A 21,233-nucleotide genomic window follows, 5' to 3' on the forward strand; every position below is an offset into this window, starting at 1 on the left:
TCACTAAATATATTCAAAAAGGAGTTCGATGTAGTCCTTACTACTAGGGGGATCAAGGGGTATGGCGAGAAAGCAGGAATGCGGTACTGAAGTTGCATGTTCAGCCATGAACTCATTGAATGGCGGTGCAGGCTCGAAGGGCCGAATGGCCTATTCCTGCACCTATTTTCTATGTTTCTATTGCACAGGACCAGATCTAAGATAGCCTGCCCCTTGGTTGGTTCCGTTACATACTGCTCAAGGAACCTATCCCTTATGCACTCTATGAACTCTTCCTCATGGCTACCCTGACCAGTTCTGATCAAACTTTCAACATTTGGTGAACCCGCACTCCTAGTTCTTAGTCCTGTTGCATCTTAATAACAAAATATCCTTTAATGTGTGATCATACTTTTTATTTTTAAAAGCAAATGGATAACCTTATGTTTCTCAATATGAAATGTCATCTGGAATTAATCGGCTCAAACTGCTAGGTATTTATAGATTGCTTTGAATGTTATTACGTTCAGTGGAACATACTGCTTACCCAGACAAAGTTGTGCCATCCTCAAACTTAGACAGTATGCTTACAATAATCTCATCAAGATCTTAACAACCAGGGTCCAAGGCCTGATCACTGGGGACTTCACTGGTCACTGGTTACCAATTAGAACAATTATCATTGATAACTACCCTCTGTTTTCTATTATCTGGCCAATTAAGTGCTGGATTGCCTGAATTAAAACAAGCCTTATAATAGCAGGCAATGACCCATTTGGGGCTGAGTGGGTAATAGCAGCATGTGACTAATTAAATTATGGAAATAAGAAACAAGGATAAAAGAAAAGCACATGGAAGATATTTTAGAATGAAATGCAATATACCTTATTTTATTTTTGGATGCAGATTTTGTGAAATTTTTTAAATAGGGAGGGAATTCTGCTAATAGTGTTTTGGACTGCAATTCTATGTATTTTTATTGACTTCTTAATTTGTAATGTGCTAAATTGGGGGTGTAGAATATGAAATTGGAAGTCAGACCACCCCCAATTTGAGGTGTGAAAACAAGCAAGTGAATTATAGGTTTAGGAGATCAGATATGTTTGGATACCTCATCAAAAAATTGGAAGGAATTTAATATAAACTCATTCCACAGAGACATTCTCCTATTACACTACTAGGCAACACATATTCATCTTTTTCTTTCCCTCACTGTCCATCACTGGATTGGCAGGTGATTATTGGCATTTAAGCTTTTGACCACATTTTTAACTTGTGTCATGGCTAGATGGAAGTTTCCATAAGAAGTCCATGTGTTCTGCGAACCAAAACCTGTGACCTTATACGTGCCGTTTATGGATTAGCATGCCCAAGTCTAGCAATTAACATCTAATGGGAGTATATTGCTTTCTGAAGAATATGCTGAATGTCCATTCTTTTCAAAATAACTACTGTCACGCTATCAGACTAATGTGCGCTGGTTAAAACTACTTTATCACATTTATTTATAGGTTAAGTAATATATATATATAAGCTAAAGACACAGTGAGATGCTCATCAGCAAAAACACTGTGAAGGTTCAGTCCAGAGGGGGTAATCAATTTTTAGAAATTGTGGGGCCTAAATTTGCTAGCACCCCAAACTAGGTGCCATTCCAGTGACATGGTGCAACAGTGTGCTGGAATTGAGAGGATCGAATTAAATTCACCTTTTGGGCTTTATCATAATAATTTAGGTGAGATACTGGTGTCAATCAGGCACCCCAAAGCAACTAGTTTGTCAGGGCCTTACCAACTTCGCCCTGCGCTGAGGCCCACAAGTAAGTCTGGGAGGAGGGAAAATGATTGGGAGGGGTCAAGGGCAGACCGCTGGGGCCTGCAGTTGTTTTGTGGAGCCAGGAGAAGCACTCCTGTTCCTTCCAACTCAACAAATACCATATTCCTGGAAGTTTTTGTGCCTTCTTCGGAATGACCTCCAACGGTTCGCTTAAGAACCATTGGTTAGGCTGATCCAGACCCAGAAATACCAATCTGAGCTTGTGCATTGCCGCCTAAAAAAGGCCTCGACTAATTTAGTAGTGGCCCAAATGCCCATGCCGGTCAGCTGCAGGATTCTGTCCTACTAAATTTATTATTGCTATGCCCGTTTTAGACCCATAAAATGAGATTTTAATAGATCTTACACCTTTTGAAATGAGATATTAATGCCTGGATATTAGCTATTTCCTCCATATCATGGATGATGTTTTGTCCCATAATGGTTTCCCCAATTGTCTGGTTTTAAGAAGGAGTAGAATTGTTTGCTCCACTGTCAATTCATATTCATTAACATTTCAAATTGGCTGTTCCAGTTTTTTGGCAGTTTCCATAAGCAGTCCAAGTCTCTTATGAACCAAAGCTGGGACCTTATATAGAGATCCCACATTGTCTACTGTAATCAATTGTTTATATACAAAGTACAACCATTATTATAATTGTACTTGATTTTTATAAGATAGTATGCATTGTTCGTCAGGGGTATGCTATTCAATGGAACATAGAATACTGTCAATTTCTATTACATGGTAATTTAACTTCCTCACTACGGGCCCAAGTTTCGGGCCACGCCTAGAACGGCGCAGCCCCAACCTGGACGCCCGTTTTTCGCGCCACAAAGTGCGCCTAAAAAAAACGTACAGATTCTCCGGCTCCCTGCTGGTCCTCTTGAGTCAGGTGCGGCGCAGCACGAACAGTTGGGGGCGGAGCTAGGTCCCTGCGCTGAAAACAGTGCCGGGACTTCTGCACATGCGCGCTACAGTGGGCGCGCATGTGCAGTAGCTCCAGGTGCTCAAAACTGTGTGGGAGGGGCCCGAAGCACGCAGCCCCTAGCCCTGGCCGGATGGCCTCACTGGGGCTGCGTGCTTAAGGCTGCCTCCCATGCCCAGCTCCTGCTTCCTCCCGACCCGACTCGACTCCCGCCTCACCCCCCCCCGGACTGGATCCGACCCGTGCTCCCCCCCCACCCGACCTCACCTCACCTCACCTCTCTCCCTCCCTCCCTCCCACCACCCCCCCCCCGACCCGACTCGCGCTCCCGACCCCCACCCCCCCCACTCAGACCGGACCCGACCCGACCCAAGCCAACCCACGCTACCCTCCCCACCCCACCCGACCTGACCTCCCTCTCCCTCCCTCCCTCCCTCCGACCCGACCCAACCCGACCCGCGCTCCCCCCCCCCACCCGACCTGACCTCCCTCTCCCTCCCTCCCTCCCTCTGACCCGATCCAAACCGATCTCCCTCCGCCCCCCCCGACCCGACCTGCGCTCCCGACCCCGGACCCCGGACCCAACCCGACCCAACGCCATCTACCAGTAAATCTGGTGCTGGGGACGGGCCCTGCCCGAAGTCTTGGGCCCGGCCGGGCCCGGCCCGTTCAGCCTCCCCCCCCTCTTCTCCTTCCCCCCTTCTCCTTTCCCCCCCTCCTCCTTTCCCCCCCTCCTCCTTTCCCCCCCTTTCCCCCCTTCCCCTCTCCCCCTTCTCCTTTCCCCACCTTCTCCTCCTTTCCCCCCTTCTCCTCCTTTCCCCCCTTCTCCTCCTTTGCCCCCTTCTCCTCCTTTCCCCCTTCTCCTCCTTTCCCCCCTTCTCCTCCTCTCCCCTCCTTCTCCTCTCCCCTCCCTCTCCTCTCCCCTCCCCCCTTCCCCTCCCTCTCCTCTCCCCTTCCCCTTCCCCTCTCCCCCCTCCCCTCTCCCCCCTCTCCTCTCCCCTCCCCTTCTCCTCCAACTTCTCCTCCCCCTTCTCCTCACCCTTCTCCTCCCCCCTTCCCTTCTCCTCCCCCTTCCCTTCTCCTCCCCCCTTCCCTTTCCCTTTCCCCCCCTTTCCCCCTTCTCCTCCTTTTCCTCCTCTCCCCCCCTCTCCTCTCCTCTCCCCCTTCTCCTCTCCCCTCCCCCCTTCCCCTTTCCCCCCATCTCCTCTCCCCTCCCCCCTTCCCCTTTCCCCCCTTCTCCTCTCCCCCCTCCCCTTCTCCTCCCCCCTTCCTCCTCCCCCCTTCCTCCTCCCCTCTCCTCCCCTCTCCTCCCCCCTTCCCCTCTCCTCCCCCTTCTCCTCTCCCCCTTCTCCCCCCCTTCTCTCCCTCCGCCCTTCTCTCCCTCCCCCCTCCCCCCTCCCCCATCTCCCCTCCCCCATCTCCCCCTCCCCCCCTTCCTCCTCCTCCCCCTTCCCTCCTCCCCTCCTTCTCCCCATCCCTCCCCTCTCCCTCTACCCCCCTCCTCCCCCTCCCCTCGCTGTCAGAAACACAGACACTGACAGACAGAGAGTGAGAGACACACACAGACAGACAGACAGACAGATAGAGACACTGACAGAGACATACTGGCGGGGGGGGGGCATCCCAGCACGCTGTTGGAGGGCTCCCAGTGCTGCAGTCGGTAAGTAGAAAATGTTTTATTTATTGATTTAAAAAAATATATTTTTTATTAATTTTTTTTGATTGATTTATTGGTTGATTTATTCATGTTTTTATCATTTATTATTGATGATGGCTCTTTATTTGTAAAACTGAAGTGTTTAATGTTTGTAAACTTCCCTTTAAACACCCCCCCCCCCCATTCCCTACGCCTGATTTGTAACCTACGCCTGATTTTCTAAAGTGTAGACAAGGTTTTTTCGAGCATACAAAAATCTTCACTTACTCCATTCTAAGTTAGTTTGGAGTAAGTTTTCACTGCCGAAACTTTGAAAACAGTGGCCGGACACGCCCCCTTTTGAAAAAAAAATTCTGTTCCAAAGTGAAACTGTTCTAACTGACTAGAACTGGAGCAAACTAAATGCCGAGAATTAGAATTTCTAAGATACTCCGTTCTACACCAGTTGCTCCAAAAAAATCAGGAGCAACTGAGGCCGAAACTTGGGCCCTACGTGTGTGAAGATTTGATTCCAAATAAAAATGAGTAAAGTGTGTTGATTAAAAGTTTTCACTCTTATGAATCTGTCAGATAAAATGGCACATCTTATGTGAAATGGCCTTTTAAATCCTCTTTTCGTATTGAAATTATAAATAATATATTAGCTATGCAAATTTCTGTCTGTCTTAAATGTGACTTTCAGCTAATACTAAATAATGCAATAATTTTATATTTTGTTTTGTTTGCATTTTTTTAAGTGTTTGCTGCAAAACAATAGGTTAACTAGTTAAACCACTAAAATAGCTAATTCTTTCTGTCTTCAATCTTTTATAAACATGCAAAATTTGAAGTTTATTAAACAGCCATTTAAATACCATGAAAGCACACTTTAGCCTTTGTGCAGTGGCAGAATTCTCACCTTTGTGTCAGAAGGTTGTTGGTTCAAGGCCCATTTCAGGACTTAATCACAGTTGACACTACAGTGCTGTGCTATGGGAGTGCTTTACTGTCAGAGGTGTTATTTTTCAGATGAGACATTAAACTGAAATCCCACCTTCCTTCTTGATCCCATGGCACTATTTGAAAAAGAGCAGGAGAGTTTTCCCTGTTTTATTGGCTAATATTTATCCCTCAACCAATATCACTAAAACTGTTTGAGTAAGACTCTTTCTTTAATTTTTTTTAAATTGAGTCTTGTGAACATCATGTGACTGGCTAAGCCACTCACAGTGCAACAGCTCCACAACTATTTTTGTTGAAACTTAAATCAAATGCCCCCTTTTGACAAGGGCACTAGAACCCAAAAATTAACAATTTTAAACTTTAACAAAACCTTAAATCAAATTAAAATTTGGTTGCCGGGGGTGATGATGCACTCCAGTCCCTCTGGCGTCCACCTCGGAAGAGAGGCAGGCAGTCGGGCTAAACGACCTCCTTGACCGCCCGCTGCCTGGACCGGTTAATGGCCACCTTGACCATGCCCAGGAGCAGTCCTACGATGTGGCCTTCTGACCTGCCCACTCCCCTCCGCACATGATGCCCAAAGATCAGGAGTGTGGGGCTGAAGTGCAACCAGAATTTGAGGAGCAGCCTCTTCAAATATTGGAACAGGGGCTGCAACCTGACACACTCCATAAAAACATGGAACACGGACTCTTCCAGACCGCAGAAATTTGAGGCCAAATCCCCAATAAATAAAGGGAGGACTCCCGCGTAGAGAGCACTCCATTGGGGACCCCCGCCTCCTCTGGTTGGCAAGATGGTGTGCCATGGCGTGTTAGTAAGACTCTTATTTTGTCTCTTTTTATGGGATCTTGCTGTACATAAATTGACTGCCACATATCCCTACATTACAACAGTGACTATACTTCAAAAGTACTTAATTATGAAGTGCTTTGGGTGTCCTGTGATCATGAAAGGCGCTATATAAATGCAAGTTTTTCCTTTCTTATAGAATATTGAGCTGGGCAAGTGGACATAAAAACATCGTTTAATTTAACAATTACAACAAACATTCTGTAATTTTAACAAATATCGGATTCTATACATTATCCAGTTTGACCAATCACAAAATCAGATTTTTCACCAAGTAACAAAGAAAATTGTTGGATGAGCTATGAGTTAATACTTAGCTAGATGATTTTGTTCAATTAAATTGAGGCATAAATGATTGATCAATCAACTCAATTGTATACCATTGTGTCTAATTGGTTTTCTAATAATCTACTCAATCTTTCCACTTTTGAAATCTACTCTTGGGGGGTCAATTTTAACCCTACCCACCTGGTAGAAACAGGTCAGGAGTCTAGTTAAAAATAACCTATGGCCATGCTACTCTGAAAAAGCCTGCTTTTAGATGCTAAGCAGAATAAGGCTTGGTTAAATATTTGGAAGGGAGACCAACTGGGAATACCAGGTGTTGTAAACATTTGCTGCCACCACAGACTGCTCGCAACATTCACACTGCTGTCAACCAATCAACAAACTATTCGCTTCTCCCTCCTGCGTTCAATTTCTCCATTCATGGAGCACACGGTATCCACCAGCACGCTCGCAGCCTTCCGCGAGAGGTGGGCCTCTGAGGGACTGGAGTCCATCATCACCCCCAGCAACCAAATTTTAATTTGATCCACTAATGTTAAAAGTTAAATTTGTTAAATTTGTCGGTTTTGGTGCCCCTTTAATAAGGGGGCACTTGATTTATAGTTTCAACTAAAAATAGTTGTGGAGCTGTTGAGTTGGAGTGGTTTAGCCACTTGGGAACTGTGAGCCTGGTGGAAGGAAGTGCTGCAACTGCTGTCTGCCTGCCTGCCTGCAACCAGTGAGTCTCCAGGAGAGGAGGAAGAGGTCTGCTGGATCAACAACTTGAGAGAGAGGAGGAGAGGAAGAGATACAACATTACTGTTGGAGAGAGGGGAAAAGAAAAAGGTGCAGTTAAAAACGAGCCGGTTACTTAACCGTTTAACCTGCAGGGTTCTGTTGGTGGAAGAGGCACCTCATGAATTTATGCAAACCATGATGCTATTTAGTTAATGAGACCCTGATTGCATTGTAACTAGGGTGTGGGTGGGGAAGCTTCTGTGACTTAGCTGCAGACAGAAGAGGCCCTCGCAAGGCATAAGTAAATCTTTCTTTTGTGGAACGCGAAAGAGCAGGAGTGTTTCCCTGGGCCCCACAGGAAAGTCACAGCCTCCCCTGCCCTGGATACCACTCTCTCTCCCCACTGCCCCCCAGCAAGACCATGCGAAACACAACTTAGATGACCATCTTTGTTCCAGCTGCCTGAACTTCCTCTCCTAGCTGCTGGCCAGCTGCCGCTTTCTGCCCATTTCATGTGGGCAGCTGACCAGCGGCATGTAGATGAGGCCTGGGAGTTAAAAGAGCCAAGCCCAGTAAGTATGTTTTGGACTCACCCCACTCCCGCCCACCTAAAACCTGCTTGGCATTAAATTCGACCATTTGGTTTTTAATCAAGCATTCTGTGGAGCAAATTGATGCTTCAAACCACTCTCTACCTTTTTTATTCTTTGTAATAAAAAGGAATTTCTAACTTATTTTGACATTTCCTGATGTACTTTATCAAAGTGTTTCTTTCAAGCCCATTAGCCGAAGTTGATTTTCTCACTGAGCCACAGTTTATCATATATTACTTAGATATCATAGCGAGGGAACTTTTTCTTCTTGTATTCCTAACTCTTCCCAGATGAAGCAGTTATGGACAGAGTTTAAAGAACTCTTTGGTTGGGGTCTGATTAATAGCTTGCACCTGGTATGGAGCACAGGGTCATTTAGTTTATGTAGTCAGTAATATGGGTATTGAGTATATTTTGCTTGGGACTGCAGATTTAAAGCTCCCAAATCTATTACCTTTTTGAACTGGGGAGAGCTTACATTTCCATAGTAAGCTGATCCAGTATTTGATTTAAGTGGTCATTTATTTCATGAGATTTTTGTTTTCATGGCTATGCTTGTGGGTATTCACAAGTGTTAAATATTATTATTAAATGTATGTAAATAGTTTTGATGAAGGCATAATGTGTTCAGGTAATTTTCTATTAATTATTTATTTTCACAGGTACATCTTCCATTGCACATTTCACTGACTACCCCAAGAGGACAGGAAAAGAACTCAACACTGATGGATGGATCACAGTCTCAAGTTGAAGAAGAAAATGAGAAGACTGCTACTCCAGTCAGTGAATCACCAATTAATCATCAGAATGAATTAGAAGTTGAACACATCAAGATTACAAGTGTAAACAGCTTCACCGAGAACAAGGTAAAGCAAGAGAATGAATCTGAGTGGGTTGGAATCTTCTTAGACAGTAACAGAAACACTTCCAATCTGTCAATTCAAAATCACAAGGGAAGTATCAATGCAACAGTACAAACAGATAGTGCTAATGTAACAAGCAAGGGCAACATAATGACCCAAGCTTCTGATTTGTTTTGTATGAATGAAGCACATTTATTACATGAAGGCAGATTTCCTCTCTCTCAGAGAAGGAATAAAGCTGTTACATCGCATGTAATTGATACATCAACTAAACCGGAACAAGAAATAAATAGTTTCTCAGAAAACAGCACAGACAGTGTCTCTGCTAATGATATGCTGGATAACTTAGTAATCATTCAGGGGGTTACAGATGGATGTGATGAGCTCCACAGTAATACACCAAACACTGTAAATTTACTACAAGAGAACACAGATGCTGAAAATCAAAGTGGTGAATATGGTTATTTAATTGGCGATACATTAACTATCAGTGAATCAGAGTCCATCCCTGTTTCTGCAGTATGCACCAACACCGACTCAGAATTTGAGTCAGATAGAATCAATTCTTCATTCCACAGATCAACCTCATCAGAGGAAAAAAAGGTTTTCCGTGCAAAAATAAATGAGACACAAGAACCACCCCAATATTACATTGAAGCTGAAAATTTGGAAGATGTAAAGAAAGAAAATGATTTTTCTGAAAAACTTAATTTACCAATCAAGGGAGCAGAAAGAATGCAAGAGCAAAATCCAACTAAAAAAGCTCCCAAGGTTAGTGCAAAAAAAAGATTTAGTGATCCTTTCGAAGTTACAAACCATTCAGAGAATGGAAAAGAAATAGCCATTGCATTTCAAGTTGCTCCAAAAGAAGAAAGTTCTTGTGATATGTACTCAAATGACAGAAGAATTGCAACAGACACCGCAGATGTCACAGAATTCTTGCAATGTACAAATACGCAGAGTGCTTCAGATAGTGGAAAGTATCAAAATGCAGGAATGGAGTTTGGGACTTGTCTTCAACCCACATCAGATAAACAGCTGGAAGTTACAAATGTGCCAAATATTGAGACTACAGCAATGACTACAGAAATCCCTACTCTGCAGGGATCTTTAGAAGAAGAAATATATCAAGACCCTTGTGAAATGAATAAGATTCTGACACAAATTCCAGATGTTGATTCAAAACATTCAAAGGATAGTGCTAATGAAGAAAAAGAAAATGAAATAGCAGCCACACAAATTGCAGAGCAGTGCATTAGTGCTCCATCGCGTACGTTAGCTAATGCAATAGTAAAGGAAGCAATAGAAGCAGCTTTGTTTGAAATTACTGGAGATGATGGAAGAGCTACCACATCTGTATCACAAAAAGGAAAAGCCATACAGCATTCGCCAAGTAATGTACAATTTTCAGAGTCGATCCAGGAGGTGACCACAGCTTTTCACTTAACATCAAAGCATGAACAACCTTCAAAAATCACCATTACTCATGAACAAATTGCAAAAAGTGTTTCACAGTTTGGTGAACATACAACTGAAGCTAGCACAGTGTGTGTACAGATGGAAAAGGATGCATCTGATGCTCCTCAAAAGAACATAGAGGAAGAAGCAACTCCTACAATAAGTCTGGATATAAGGACATCAATACCAATTTCAGAAGATATAAAATATCCAGATGTATGTTGTAGTTGCATACAATCTTCAGAAGTTGCAGAAAAAGTGATTGCTGATTTTCAAGTGGTTGTCGAGAATCAAAGTGAAGTCAGAATTACTGCAGATGTTGAGAAAGGTCTTGCTGATTCAATGAAGATAGTTCCTGATCTTCAGGAGGAAGCAGAAGAAATAATCTCTTGTCAAGTCACTGATACAAATGAAAGGATTCCTGAAAATATTTTTGAATCTGTGGAACTTAAAATAACAGACAATCATGAAGTGCGCTCAGAGGTTGGAAAACAGTTGGCTACTAAACTCGCGGAGCTCCGAGAAGAAAATGTGCATTACAGTGAGAAAGAGAATGGGAAGGATATAGACTTTACACAGAATTGTAATGTTTCAGAAATGGATTTTAAACATAACTACAGTGTACCAGATGTTAAGGAGTATACAGAGGTGGGAAAAGCAGGTCTTAAGGGAGGAGAAGCATCGAGTATAAAAAACATATTGCAACACTATGGTGGAACAGATGAATCAAGATCACTGGGATATACCCAGTTACATATTGTTACTATTGTATCTCAAACTTTAAAGGAAGTTGTGTCTGCTCCTGAACAGATAGCAGAAGATGAAGCAGGTCATGAAACAAGTTTAGCGTATGAGGTAGTCGATAAGCAAAAATGTGGGACAGACAATGAAGCTATTATGGACAGTGAAAGAGAAACAACTGATACATTTTCTGAATCAATAGGTGCCCATAGTCTTGAAAAGGTAGAAATGCTTTATGATTCTCAACAGATGCAAACAAATGAGAGCAGAAATCAAAATGCAGTAAGGCCTAAAAATATTACAATGCTAGGCTCAGCCCCATACACTTCAAGTGATACAAGAGGGGAGGAAAATAGAGTTACCACCCTGCCACAGAATTCTGAGCCACGTAGCCATCACAAACCCTTAGGTCCAGTCATTTTGATTAGTTCACCAGTTGAAGAGGATGAGGAAAAGGAAACCAACATTGATGTCGCTCGTAATATCCATCCATATTCTGAAGGGTTAGAATCAGAAGAATGTAATGAGAAAACTGTCGAGAATGAGCAGGCAAGTGAAGCTTGTGATAGTAATGTTGAAAGTGAGGAATTATGGTTACGGAGTGAGCCATTTGCAGATGAAATTACTTTAAAAAACACGGTATGGAAAGTTTGCTATTTTGTTTTGTTTGTTGTGTTTCTAGTTACTATTTATCATTATGATTTTATAGGATGTTTTGCACTTTACGTATTTTCATTGTATTGGTTGTATTGTGAAGGAGAAACAAACAGTGATTCTGTCAGAAAGGACTGATACAGGTGTTTGAATTTTTACTGAATGATGTAAGGAAAGGCAATGGTTGCATTTTATGAAGAACTGAAATTGGTTCATAGAATCGATAACCATTTGAGTACTGAAATAACCATTGCTGTTCAGAATGCATACATCTTTTGTTTCACATATCTACAAAATGATTACCTACATTTCTAACAATATTACATTGTAGAACTAATCACATTTTCAAAACATGTAATATTTAATAATTCATAGCATTCTTGTATTAAACCAAAATAATTGTAGCCTGTTTTATTCTTGATTATGATGTGAAACAATATTGTAGTCCTCAAAAGGTTAGACAGTGAATGTGATAACAATACTTGCAAAATGCCTTACTCACAAAATGTCAAAACAAAACAGTGCCTAGGAGAGATAACCTTACAGAAAATTAATTTTGGCCTATTTACTTATTACAGAAACTTGGCTTAAAAATGTTTTTGTGAAATTATATGACCATTTCTTTTCTCTCATTTGAGTGCAAAGTAACATTTTAGACAATAATTTCAGACCAAATTTTTTTTCTGTCATTATTAGCTAGCCCAACATTTATTGTATACGTCAAGTCATTTAACTTTTGCCCGATTACAGTCAATGTAAATCTAGATTGGTTTTCTAAATGGAAAAACATTAAAGTTGTTACAAATGGTTTTAAAAAAAAACATCTTTTATTTCTTGTGTTAATATCTATATTTGATGTCTTCCAATTAACATTCAGGACTGCCCCAGATGTTGGTTTATGGGCTTTCCTTTGTTCCTGATGCTACTCAAATGGCTTCCAGTTGTATGTGGAGACATGAAGTAGAGGATATCCTGGGAGAGGGGGGAGAAACAGATCAGAATTATAATATTTTTTTCATATAATACCTATATAGATGGAAAACTTTATACTGAAGTACACTGTCAAAAATGTTGCTCTTTTAAGTGAAACAGTTTGGGACAGTGTGATCTCACTGATGCTAAATTTCTATCACCCAGGAGAAATTAATCACCAATGGTCTCTGTCTCTTCGACATTTGTGCAACTGTTTGCCATTTTGTTTTTCCTTCATTCTGTTGTATGATGTTCTTTTGAGGTACACCTTTAGTTTTACTTCCCTGTTAGCAGACTGTCTAAACTGTGTCAGTACACACTAGAGAAGGTTTACCTGGTATTATTTCGTATTTGTTTTCACTATCTTATGTATAATTTTGTTAAGAAATGTAACTTTTGCTGCACCATAAGTAACTGTTTCTTCAGGCATTATGCTTTGGCCTATGGAATGCCCTACAACCTCCCCCCCCGCCCCCCCCCCCACCCCCAATCACCTCCATCTTGGGTCTCTCTCCCCCCTGCCTTCAAAAACCTCTAATATTTCCCCCTCTTTTTTACTCCTGATATTAAAATATTTCTGAATGATATGGAATATGGAGTCAAGAAGTATGAGATTTGCTGATGACATAAATCCACGTGGGCAGGAAATGAGTGGAAAGTTATGCGTTTCCCTCTTGTTTAGTTGCATCCATTGGAAGGGTGATAAATTGATTGTGCTTTTCAGAGAGGGCATCTATAACCTGCCTTATGCAGCAATGCACAACAAATTGAATGATATTGCTAATGTCACAAGTTTTGGCTTCGAATGCTTTGGAGGTGTAGAAATTGAGAGCCACAGTGACCTTTATAGCAACAGGCAGAGTTGCACATGACCTGGTGCTGCAACATAGAAACATAAAAAATACGTGCAGTAATAGGCCATTCGGCCCTTCGAGCCTGCACCGCCATTCGATAAGATCATGGCTGATAATTCCCTCAGTACCCCTTTCCTGCTTTCTCTCCACACCCCTTGATTCCTTTAGCCATAAGGGCCATATCTAACTCCCTCTTGAATATATCCAATGAACTGGCATCAACAACTCTCTGCGGCAGGGAATTCCACAGGTTAACAACTCTCTGAGTGAAGAAATTTCTCCTCATCTCAGTCCTAAATGGCCTACCCCTTATCCTAAGATGGTGTTCCCTGGTTCTGGACGTCCCCAACATTGGGAACAATCTACCCGCATCTAACCTGTCCCATCCCGTCAGAATCTTGTATGTTTCTATGAAATCTCCTCTCATCCTTCTAAACTCCAGTGTATAAAAGCCCAGTTGATCCAGTCTCTCCTCATATGTCAGTCCAGCCATCCCTGGAATCAGTCTGGTGAACCTTCACTGCACTCCCTCAATAGCAAGAACGTCCTTCCTCAGATTAGGAGACCAAAACTGAACACAATATTCCAGGTGAAGCCTCACCAAGGCCCTGTACAACTGCAGTAAGACCTCCCTGCTCCTATATTCAAATCCCCTAGCTATGAAGGCCAACATACCATTTGCCTTCTTCACCGCCTGCTGTACCTGTATGCCAACTTTCAATGACTGATGAACCATGACACCCAGGTCTCGTTGCACCTCCCCTTTTCCTAATCTGCCACCATTCAGATAATATTCTGTCTTTGTGTTTTTGTCCCCAAAGTAACCTCACATTTATCCACATTATACTGCATCTGCCATGCATTTGCCCACTCACCTAACCTGTCGAAGTCACCCTGCAGCCTCTTAATGTCCCCCTCACAGCTCTCACCGCCACCCAGTTTAGTGTCATCTGCAAACTTGGAGATATTACACTCAATTCCTTCATCCAAATCATTGATGTATATTGTAAAGAGCTGGGGTCTCAGCACTGAGCCCTGCGGCACCCCACTAGTCACTGCCTGCCATTCTGAAAAGGACCCGTTTATCCCGACTCTCTGCTTCCTGTCTGCCAACCAGTTCTCTATCCACGTCAGTATATTACCCCCAATACCATGTGCTTTGATTTTGCACACCAATCTCTTGTGTGGGACCTTGTCAAAAGCCTTTTGAAAGTCCAAATACATCACATCCACTGGTTCTCCCTTGTCCACTCTACTAGTTACATCCTCAAAAAATTCCAGAAGATTTGTCAAGTATGATTTCCCTTTCATAAATCCATGCTGACTTGGTTCGATCCTGTCACTGCTTTCCAAATGCGCTGCTATTTCATTCTTAATAATTGATTCCAACATTTTCCCCACCACTGAAGTGACATAAATCTGTCATGGCCACGTTGATGAAACAGAGCTGCTGACCACACTGCTCCTCACTGAAGGTGAAGTAGGAAATTTGGTTGCGAAGATCTGCATGGTGTAAGGCCCTCCTGCATGCTCCCATCCTTCTGCCGGCTGCAGGTCTGGGCTCTCTTCATTATTGTTGTGTCCAAATAAACACTCAAATTGATGTGGAAAGAACTAGCTGCTTTTATTTCCAGACCCTCCAGAATATTCTGCCGAAGAATAACAAAGTAATACAAGAGAAGACATTGGAGCGTAATTGCTAAAATGTGCTTACTTACATCAGGGGCCGTCGAGTTTTGTTGTCCAAGTACCTTACATATCACATTCCCCCCTCAGAATTACAAAGTGAAAATAATTATCTCCAAGAATGAGCCTGGTTAACAGCTACAAAACATTAAGTAAAGACATTCAGTAACTACAATAACATGATTTTTAAAAAACATCGCGCTCTCCCAGCAGTACGTAGGAATGATGGGTTATGCCAATACTAGAACCATAATAAAAATCACCAGGCTCATAACTATCTACAAGTCCAGATGATTTGGAGATTTCCTTTACTTTTGAGGATATCTTCAACTTGGATTGGCAATGAGTAAGCTGGGAGTAATAACAGGAGCAGTAGTGTATAGCTTTAATATAGCCAGCACCATTTTTCAAATTACACTAGTATAAGCTGATGTAATCTTGCTAGAGGAGAAAGGAGTTTTGCACAAATGTCATCACTGTTAGTACAATAAATCCCTAAATTTCACCAGTATTTCCCTTAAAATGGAAGATTGAGTGCTCTTGCCTTCGTCACGCGGTGTGAAAATGGTGGAATTTATGAAACCCTGCACTAAATAATACAGAACCATTTTTCTGAAGTAAATAACTAATATTAGAGTTAAGGTTAAATGTAATTCAACAAATTAGCAGTAATCTCACCTAGTAACTTCACAATGAACTTTGATAGACTCACAATATTAAATTAGTAAGGATCATTACATCTTAGTTTTTGCAAATAAAGTGATGCGTAAAACCTCATTTTCAGTGCCATGAGACAGCATTATATCATTGTACAATCTTCCTGTTAGATAACGTTGGTGGGTTGAAATACTGTACACAAAGTATGGCAAACAAAGGCATTGTTAGGTATTGCTAATTCTTGAAACTAGTGCCTAATGTTGATTTTCTTATCTGTCTTCTGAAGGGCACTCTGTGTGGGAGTAGTATCAATACACTTTACAGCTGCAGAATGATATAATTTGATTGCCAAGGCATTATTCAAGATAATCACTGAGTACAGGTGGCTGAAACATTATTAAATGGCTCCAAGAGGCACTGGTCAAAGATGGTTTTTGTTTCATTCTTTAGGACTGTATAGTTGTCCATAGATTATGGTGTTAACCAGTTAGAGAAAATTACATGTATTTAAAAACAATAAAATAAAAAATATTTTTACCTAGCTTAAAATTCTTTATGGCTAAAGTGTGTGTCGCCTTGAATAATACACATGGAAAAGGGTACCAAAACACAGGAAAAATGTTCAACTTGGAGCACACAAGCTGTGGCAGTGCAATATTAATTTCACTCAAATTTTGCCTATTTTCAACCTCTTTTTTAAAGAATTTATTCATTCACGGGATGTAGACATTGCTGGCAAGGCTGGCATTTATTGCCCATTCCGAATTGCCCTTAAGAAGGTGGTGGTGGTGAACTGCTGCAGTCCGTGTAGTGACTCCCACAGTGCTGGCTTTGTTGCAGCGGTTTGGTACAATTGAGTTCAGAGGGCAGTTAAGAGTCCAGGTCTGGAGTCAAATATAGGCCAGACCGTATAAGGATGGCAGATTTCCTTCCATAAAGGACATTAGTGACAATCTGGCAGTTTCATGTATCAGTAGTATCATTACTGATACTAGCTTTTTTTAAATAAAAAACACCTGCGGTGGGATTTGAACTAGTGTCTCTGGATTATTAGTCTAGGCCTCTGGATTATTAGTTCAGTAACAATACCACTATGCCACCATACTCCAGGGGCACCCAAGAGTGGAGGCAGCAGTAGAAGCATGTCGGGAAATGCAGCACTTTCTCTGATAGTGTATAGACCGAGAAGATCAATTGTTGGCCCTTCTGGAAAAGAACATGAAGGACATTTTGCACAGACAGGAGCTGTGCTTGATTTATGTGGGGATTTATTTGCAGCAACATTGAGAAGGTGAGTTTGTCATTGCTATTGTTATGTTAGTTTTTTGAAAGTGACCACAGTGCACAACTTTTATGCCACTGGCTTGTTTCAGGCACTCATTCTGCAAGTATCAGCTAGTCTGTCATGTGTAACACCATTAGTCAAGTCATGGCTACATTGATCAGTCAGGCTGATCATCAGTTTTTCTTCTATTTGACCCCAGAGGAGCAAGAGCAACTCAAAAAGCAATTACATCCATTTGAGATTTTTACAGGATCCTAAGAGCAATAGATTAAACTGTAAGAAACTTTTTTGAATGAATTCTAGGAACTGAAAGGGACCCACTCAATCTGTAGACAACTGGTTTGCAATGCGCAATGCCAAATTACACATGTATTGGATTTGGATTCTGGATTCTGTCACACCTCTAATTTAATATTAGAATCATAGATTGTTCCAGATATATTAAGAATGTAAAAGAATACCTGGTGGGTAATAATAGTTGTGGGCGGAAACACTAGTTCATGAATTCGATCCTCCAGCTAAAGATTTCTGAAGAGGACAATTAGAGTGGTGTGTACCAATCTAGTGGTAACAAAATTCACAGAACTACAGGTATCATGAATATTTTGGCCTAGAAATTGGTTGAAATCACGTATGTTTTACAAGCGTAAACATCCAATTTGGTGGGTGGCATGCATATGCACATTCTGTGCGAAAATGCATTGCTTGTCATATCAATGAAGGCAGAAAAAGAGGCGTCCAGGACCCCGCCTGAAACTGGTTGCCTTCCTGAAGTTGGTCTGCCTGGTGACTCAGCAGCCCAAAATTGAAATTGACTTTGCCAATGAGCTGCCCGGGGCGCCCAGCAGGTGTCCGCAGCTTGCCGCTCTCATATAAACGAGATCCGAGGCCCAATATCAGGTTTGCCTTGGGTTTACCCGTTCCAGCGCAGGGATTGGCAGGTTGGCAACTGAGCGCATGTGTATCACTGGAGCTGCGTTGGCGGCAGTCGGGAGCAGCGTCGAGGAGGTGCGTGGAGCGGCCTATAAAAGGCACAGCAGGGAGTCCGGGGCCCAGCGTCGGCGGCAGTCGGGAGCAGCGTCGAGGAGGTGCGTGGAGCGGCCTATAAAAGGCACAGCAGGGAGTCCGGGGCTAGCGTCGGCAGCAGTCGGGAGCAGCGTCGAGGAGGTGCGTGGAGCGGCCTATAAAAGGCACAGCAGGGAGTCCGGGGCCCAGCGTCGGCGGCAGTCGGGAGCAGCGTCGAGGAGGTGCGTGGAGCGGCCTATAAAAGGCACAGCAGGGAGTCCGGGGCCCAGCGTCGAGGAGGTGCGTGGTGAGGCCTATAAAAGGCCTACTTGTGCAGCTACAGGGAGAAGGCAAAAAAGAAGTAGAAAGAAATCAAAAGGTGACGTCACAGCCAAGAGGGTAAGTGATTGGCTGGTGATTGGTGTGTAGTTTTTCTTTTTTCTCTTCTATATCAGTGAGTAACTTTTAACATTGTTGTTGCCAATTTAAGTGTATATAAGGGTTAAGTCATGGCAGGAGAGCTCGGTCGGGTGTTATGCTCCTCCTGTACCATGTGGGAACTCAGGGACACTTCCGGTGTCCCTGACGATTACGTGTGCGGGAAGTGTATCCGCCTCCAACTCCTGACAGACCGCGTTGCGGAGTTGGAGCTGAGGGTGGATTCACTCTGGAGCATCCACGATGCTGAGAATGACGTGAGTATCACGTGTAGCGAGTTGGTCGTACCACAGGGAAAGGGTCCACAGCCAGATAGGGAATGGAAGACCAACAGGAAGAGCAGTGCAAGGAAGGTAGTGCAGGAGTCCCCTGTGGTCATCCCCCTGCAAAACAGATACACAGCTTTGGGTACTGTTGAGGGGGATGACTCATCAGGGGAGGGCAGCAGCAGCCAAGTTCATGGCACCGTGGCTGGCTCTGCTGCACAGGAGGGCAGGAAAAAGAGTGGGAGAGCAATAGTGATTGGGGATTCAATGGTGAGGGGAATAGATAGGCGTTTCTGCGGCCGCAACCGAGACTCCACGATAGTATGTTGCCTCCCTGGTGCAAGGGTCAAGGATGTCTCGGAGCAGGTGCAGGACATTCTAAAAAGGGAGGAAGAACAGCCAGTTGTCGTGGTGCACATTGGTACCAACGACATAGGTAAAAAGAGGGATGAGGTCCTACGAAACGAATTTAAGGAGCTAGGAGCTAAATTAAAAAGTAGGACCTCAAAAGTAGTAATCTCGGGATTGCTACCAGTGCCACGTGATAGTCAGAGTAGGAATCGCAGGATAGCGCAGATGAATACGTGGCTTGAGCAGTGGTGCAACAGGGAGGGATTTAAATTCCTGGGGCATTGGAACCGGTTCTGGGGGAGGTGGGACCAGTACAAACCGGACGGTCTGCACCTGGGCAGGACCGGAACCAATGTCCTAGGGGGAGTGTTTGCTAGTGCTGTTGGGGAGGATTTAAACTGATATGGCAGGGGGATGGGAACCAATGCAGGGAGACAGAGGGAAACAAAAAGGAGGCAAAAGCAAAAGACAGAAAGGAGATGAGGAAAAGCAGAGAAACCCAAGGCAAAGAACAAAAAGGGCCACTGTACAGCAAAATTCTAAAAGGACAAAGGGTGTTAAAAGAACAAAACTGAAGGCTTTGTGTCTTAATGCAAGGAGTATCCGCAATAAAGTGGATGAATTAACTGTGCAAATAGATGTTAACAAATATGATGTGATTGGGATTACGGAGACGTGGCTCCAGGATGATCAGGGCTGGGAACTCAACATCCAGGGGTATTCAACATTCAGGAAAGATAGAATAAAAGGAAAAGGAGGTGGGGTAGCATTGCTGGTTAAGGAGCAAATTAAGGCAATAGTTCGGAAGGACATTAGCTTGGATGATGTGGAATCTATATGGGTAGAGCTGCAGAATACCAAAGGACAAAAAACGTTAGTGGGAGTTGTGTACAGACCTCCAAACAGTAGTAGTGATGTTGGGGAGGGCATCAAACATGAAATTAGGGGTGCGTGCAATAAAGGTGCAGCAGTTATAATGGGTGACTTTAATATGCACATAGATTGGGTTAACCAAACTGGAAGCAATACGGTAGAGGAGGATTTCCTGGAGTGCATAAGGGATGGTTTTTTAGACCAATATGTCGAGGAACCAACTAGGGGGGAGGCCATCTTAGACTGGGTGTTGTGTAATGAGAGAGGATTAATTAGCAATCTCGTTGTGCGAGGCCCCTTGGGGAAGAGTGACCATAATATGGTGGAATTCTGCATTAGGATGGAGAATGAAACAGTTAATTCAGAGACCATGGTCCAGAACTTAAAGAAGGGTAACTTTGAAGGTATGAGGCGTGAATTGGCTAGGATAGATTGGCGAATGATACTGAAGGGGTTGACTGTGGATGGGCAATGGCAGACATTTAGAGACCGCATGGATGAACTACAACAATTGTACATTCCTGTCTGTCGTAAAAATAAAAAAGGGAAGGTGGCTCAACCGTGGCTATCAAGGGAAATCAGGGATAGCATTAAAGCCAAGGAAGTGGCATACAAATTGGCCAGAAATAGCAGAGAACCCGGGGACTGGGAGAAATTTAGAACTCAGCAGAGGAGGACAAAGGGTTTGATTAGGGCAGGGAAAATGGAGTACGAGAAGAAGCTTGCAGGGAACATTAAGACGGATTGCAAAAGTTTCCATAGATATGTAAAGAGAAAAAGGTTAGTAAAGACAAACGTAGGTCCCCTGCAGTCAGAATCAGGGGAAGTCATAACGGGGAACAAAGAAATGGCGGACCAATTGAACAAGTACTTTGGTTTGGTATTCACTGAGGAGGACACAAACAACCTTCCGGATATAAAAGGGGTCGGAGGGTCTAGTAAGGAGGAGGAACTGAGGGAAATCCTTATTAGTCGGGAAATTGTGTTGGGGAAATTGATGGGATTGAAGGCCGATAAATCCCCAGGGCCTGATGGACTGCATCCCAGAGTACTTAAGGAGGTGGCCTTGGAAATAGTGGATGCATTGACAGTCATTTTCCAACATTCCATTGACTCTGGATCAGTTCCTATGGAGTGCAGGGTAGCCAATGTAACCCCACTTTTTAAAAAAGGAGGGAGAGAGAAAACAGGGAATTACAGACCGGTCAGCCTGACATCGGTAGTGGGTAAAATGATGGAATCAATTATTAAGGATGTCATCGCAGTGCATTTGGAAAGAGGTAATATGATAGGTCCAAGTCAGCATGGATTTGTGAAAGGGAAATCATGCTTGACAAATCTTCTGGAATTTTTTGAGG

General features: G+C 43.1%; 1 protein-coding gene across 1 annotated transcript in view; it reads left to right on the forward strand.

Annotated features, from left to right (window-relative positions):
- The window catches only part of LOC139280723 (protein phosphatase 1 regulatory subunit 3A-like), a 53,613-nt gene extending 37,472 nt beyond the window's left edge, over positions 1-16,141 (forward strand). The window contains exon 4 of the mRNA XM_070900372.1: positions 8,435-16,141. Coding sequence (XP_070756473.1) covers positions 8,435-11,626 — 3,192 coding nt within the window. The 3' untranslated portion in view covers positions 11,627-16,141. The remainder of the gene's footprint in view (positions 1-8,434) is intronic.
- Positions 16,142-21,233: the final 5,092 nt, after the last annotated feature.

Source organism: Pristiophorus japonicus, chromosome 15 (genome assembly GCF_044704955.1).
Source record: "Pristiophorus japonicus isolate sPriJap1 chromosome 15, sPriJap1.hap1, whole genome shotgun sequence".
NCBI lineage: Eukaryota > Metazoa > Chordata > Chondrichthyes > Pristiophoridae > Pristiophorus > Pristiophorus japonicus.